The sequence below is a fragment of the Cucurbita pepo genome, chromosome LG05 (genome assembly GCF_002806865.2).
Source record: "Cucurbita pepo subsp. pepo cultivar mu-cu-16 chromosome LG05, ASM280686v2, whole genome shotgun sequence".
Classification (NCBI taxonomy): Eukaryota; Viridiplantae; Streptophyta; class Magnoliopsida; order Cucurbitales; family Cucurbitaceae; genus Cucurbita; species Cucurbita pepo.
The window spans coordinates 3451644-3456643 of NC_036642.1; the positions used below are offsets into that span (position 1 = coordinate 3451644).

Genomic DNA, 5000 nt, shown 5'->3' on the forward strand with positions numbered 1-5000 from the left:
TCTTCAACCACCTCGACGAGCCCTTCCTCATTCATTGGAGCGGCATCCAACACAGGAAGAATTGCTGGCAAGACGGCCTTCCCGGGACCACCTGCCCCATCCCTGTTGGCACCAATTTCACCTACCATTTCCAAGTTAAGGATCAAATCGGCAGCTTCTTCTACTACCCTTCCACTGCCATGCACCGAGCCGCCGGTGGGTTCGGCGGCCTCCGCATCAACAGCCGTCTACTCATCCCCGTCCCTTATGCTGACCCTGAAGACGACTACACCGTCCTCATTGGCGATTGGTATACCAAGAGCCACACCGCTCTGAGGCAACTCTTGGACAGCGGCCGCACCCTGGCTAGACCCGACGGCATCCTCATCAACGGCAAGAACGCAAAGGGCGATGGCAGTGACGAGCCACTCTTCACCATGAAGCCCGAGAAGACCTACAAGTACAGAATTTGCAACGTGGGGCTTAGGACATCGCTTAACTTCAGAATCCAAAACCATCCCATGAAGCTTGTTGAGATGGAGGGCTCCCACGTGGTGCAAAACGATTACCAATCCCTCGACGTCCACGTGGGGCAATGCTTCTCTGTTTTGGTCACTGCCAATCAAGAGCCCAGAGACTATTACATGGTGGCATCCACTCGGTTCATGAAGACCATTCACATGAGCAAAGCCGTTATTCGATACACCAATGGCAAAGGTCCTGCTTCTTCTGATCTTCCAGAGGCACCCATGGGTTGGGCTTGGTCCCTCAATCAATTCCGCACCTTCCGATGGAACCTCACTGCCAGTGCTGCTAGGCCTAACCCCCAAGGCTCCTTCCGCTATGGTTCCATCAACATTACTCGCACCATCAAGCTCGTCAATTCCTTTGGCAACGTCGACGGTAAGCTACGATATGCCATCAACGGCGTCTCTCATGTCGAAACCGAAACTCCATTGAAGCTTGCGGAGTACTTCAGAGTCCCTGAGAAGGTGTTCAAGTACGACACGATTACCGACGAGGGATTACCAGAAGGTTCATCCACCATCACTGTGGCTCCTAATGTTCTGAATGCAACCTACCGCAACTTCGTAGAGATCATTTTTGAGAACCATGAGAAGGTGCTCCAAGCATGGCATTTGAATGGCTACTCGTTCTTTGCCGTTGCGTAAGTATTAGTAATACAATTGTTTCATTCCCCCAATGAGTTATAGCATATATGGGTAATGAATTGGTGTGTTGTTTAATGTGGTTTACAGCATCGAGCCAGGGAAATGGTCTCCAGAAAAGCGAGCCAATTACAATCTTCTTGATGCGGTGAGCCGACACACCATCCAGGTTTATCCCAAGTCATGGGCGGCGATTCTTCTGACATTCGACAATTGTGGGATGTGGAACTTGAGGTCTGAGCTGACAGAAAACCGTTACTTGGGACAGCAAATGTATGTCAGTGTCCTGTCCCCAGCTCTGTCGCTCCGAGATGAGTACAACATTCCAGACCGCACTTTGCTGTGTGGAGTGGTGAAGGGCATGCCGTTACCCAAGCCGTATACCATTTGAGCTCATTCATTGATACCGTCCTCCAATTGTGGGAATTTGAGACGGATCAAGTGATATTTGGGAAGGGTGTTTTTTTTTGTTTTTTTTAATGATTTTTTATCTATTATTGTTGGAAATAAAAAAATAATAATAATAAAATTTTCTTATCATTATTCACCTTTTTTATTATTATTATTATTATTATTATATATATATATATATAAAACAATTAAAAATAGCATCCACATGTCACAATTTAATAATAATTATTATTATCATCATTTTAACACATTAATTAATGATTATATCGGGGTTCTCTTTTGAATTAATGTTTATTTATAAATTAGTGATAAAATTATAAGAATTAAGACCAATAACAAATTGACATGTGTTGCAAATTAAAATTTAAATAATATTGAGTCTTCGAACCCCGATAAAATTTGACATGGGATCAAATTAAGAGACGTTTTGTTGGCTGATAGCTTCTCTTTGTTGGAACCAAATTTCTCGAACTAGAAATGTATAAGGTGAAGCATAACGAGCCAAGGTATGATCCTACGAATTAAGTAGTGAAATTTAACATTTTTGGCATACATATAAGATACACCGTGAATTTGAAGAACTAATACCTGATTTTGAATTCTTCACTATGACTATGTAAACACGTTTTTCTTGTAAACGTTCCATAATACTTACTACAACATCGAGAATTCCAAGTCAAGGATCAAATCGGCAGCTTCTTCTACTACCCATCCACCGCCATGCACCGAGCCGCCGGTGGGTTCGGCGGCCTCCGCATCAACAGCCGTCTACTCATCCCCGTCCCTTATGCTGACCCAGAAGACGACTACACCGTCCTCATTGGCGATTGGTATTCCAAGAGCCACACCACTTTGAAGCAATTCTTGGACAGCGGCCGCACCCTGGCTAGACCCGATGGCGTCCTGATCAATGGCAAGAACGAAAAGGGCGAAGGCAGTGATGAGCCACTCTTCACCATGAAGCCCGAGAAGACTTATAAGTACAGAATTTGCAACGTGGGGCTTAAGGCATCTCTTAATTTTAGAATCCAAAGCCATTCCATGAAGCTTGTTGAGATGGAAGGCTCACACGTGGTCCAAAACGATTACCAATCCCTCGACGTCCATGTGGGGCAATGCTTCTCTGTTTTGGTCACTGCCAATCAAGAGCCCAGAGACTATTACATGATGGCATCCACTCGTTTCTTGAAGAACATTCTTTCAACTAAAGCCATCATTCGTTACACCAATGGCAAAGGTCCTGCTTCTTCTGATCTTCCAGAGGCACCCATTGGTTGGGCTTGGTCCCTCAATCAATTCCGCACCTTCCGATGGAACCTCACTGCCAGTGCTGCTAGGCCTAACCCCCAAGGCTCCTTCCGCTATGGTTCCATCAACATTACTCGCACCATCAAGCTCGTCAATTCCTTTGGCAACGTCGACGGTAAGCTACGATATGCCATCAACGGCGTCTCTCATGTCGAAACCGAAACTCCATTGAAGCTTGCGGAGTACTTCAGAGTCCCTGAGAAGGTGTTCAAGTACGACACGATTACCGACGAGGGATTACCAGAAGGTTCATCCACCATCACTGTGGCTCCTAATGTTCTGAATGCAACCTACCGCAACTTCGTAGAGATCATTTTTGAGAACCATGAGAAGGTGCTCCAAGCATGGCATTTGAATGGCTACTCGTTCTTTGCCGTTGCGTAAGTATTAGTAATACAATTGTTTCATTCCCCCAATGCGTTATAGCATATATGGGTAATGAATTGGTGTGTTGTTTAATGTGGTTTACAGCATCGAGCCAGGGAAATGGTCTCCAGAAAAGCGAGCCAATTACAATCTTCTTGATGCGGTGAGCCGACACACCATCCAGGTTTATCCCAAGTCATGGGCGGCGATTCTTCTGACATTCGACAATTGTGGGATGTGGAACTTGAGGTCTGAGCTGACAGAAAACCGTTACTTGGGACAGCAAATGTATGTCAGTGTCCTGTCCCCAGCTCTGTCGCTCCGAGATGAGTACAACATTCCAGACCGCACTTTGCTGTGTGGAGTGGTGAAGGGCATGCCGTTACCCAAGCCGTATACCATTTGAGCTCATTCATTGATACCGTCCTCCAATTGTGGGAATTTGAGACGGATCAAGTGATATTTGGGAAGGGTGTTTTTTTTTGTTTTTTTTAATGATTTTTTATCTATTATTGTTGGAAATAAAAAAATAATAATAATAAAATTTTCTTATCATTATTCACCTTTTTTATTATTATTATTATTATTATTATATATATATATATATAAAACAATTAAAAATAGCATCCACATGTCACAATTTAATAATAATTATTATTATCATCATTTTAACACATTAATTAATGATTATATCGGGGTTCTCTTTTGAATTAATGTTTATTTATAAATTAGTGATAAAATTATAAGAATTAAGACCAATAACAAATTGACATGTGTTGCAAATTAAAATTTAAATAATATTGAGTCTTCGAACCCCGATAAAATTTGACATGGGATCAAATTAAGAGACGTTTTGTTGGCTGATAGCTTCTCTTTGTTGGAACCAAATTTCTCGAACTAGAAATGTATAAGGTGAAGCATAACGAGCCAAGGTATGATCCTACGAATTAAGTAGTGAAATTTAACATTTTTGGCATACATATAAGATACACCGTGAATTTGAAGAACTAATACCTGATTTTGAATTCTTCACTATGACTATGTAAACACGTTTTTCTTGTAAACGTTCCATAATACTTACTACAACATCGAGAATCAAGACACATATGAACAAACACGTACAACATCGAGAATCATGGGTAAAATGTGAATGACCGGTTAAAGTGGAGAATTGGATCGTTCTTCACCTAATTAGAAGAATGGTTTTAATATGGAAAGAATAAATGTAGAACCTAGTTTTGAATCTGATCGATCTTCACCGCATTAATATATAAATCTGATCGTTCGAGTTATTAGCTCGTCCAACCCGACAACATTCCTAAGGTCGACAGATCTTCTCCATTGAAAGATTTCTTATATGGATAATACACATTCCGGTTTTAACGACCCTAATTCTAATTGTTTTGTTCTAAAGCAAACCACGGGGCTATTCAGATATTCACGGTTCGTCCTATTCAGATATTCACGACCAAGAAACACTTAATTCTCTTTTGGGTAAGCCCTGAAAGGAGAATTTATTAAAAAATCAGGTTACATAGGACTAATGTTTCCAACGATCCATCCAATCCCAAAATGGTAGACATATTCAATTGACTACAAAAATCATTCTCTTCCTTCCTTAAAATATTAACATTTTCAATTAACAAATTTACCAAATATTAAGTATTTTATAGTAAAGTATTATACAAATTGAATTATTTAAAAACATTACAAAATAAACTATATCAATCATGTTACTGTCACACAACTTTATCCTTATATTATAAA

The 5000-nt window shown here is 41.1% G+C and overlaps 2 protein-coding genes across 2 annotated transcripts; both read left to right on the forward strand.

The window, feature by feature from the left end:
* Window positions 1–2: 2 nt before the first annotated feature.
* LOC111795014 (L-ascorbate oxidase homolog) lies at window positions 3–1624 on the forward strand (the record flags this gene model as incomplete). Its single annotated transcript, XM_023677235.1, has 2 exons — window positions 3–1147; window positions 1239–1624. Coding segments are annotated over 2 exons (1446 nt in total), but the record flags the coding sequence as incomplete, so codon positions are not given.
* A 412-nt stretch (window positions 1625–2036) lies between these two features.
* Window positions 2037–3724, forward strand: LOC111795016 (L-ascorbate oxidase homolog). The gene is made up of 4 exons (XM_023677242.1): window positions 2037–2045; window positions 2120–2126; window positions 2227–3247; window positions 3339–3724. The coding sequence occupies exons 1-4, from the start codon at window positions 2037–2039 to the stop codon at window positions 3637–3639; spliced, it is 1338 nt and encodes a 445-aa protein (XP_023533010.1). The 3' UTR covers window positions 3640–3724.
* Window positions 3725–5000: the final 1276 nt, after the last annotated feature.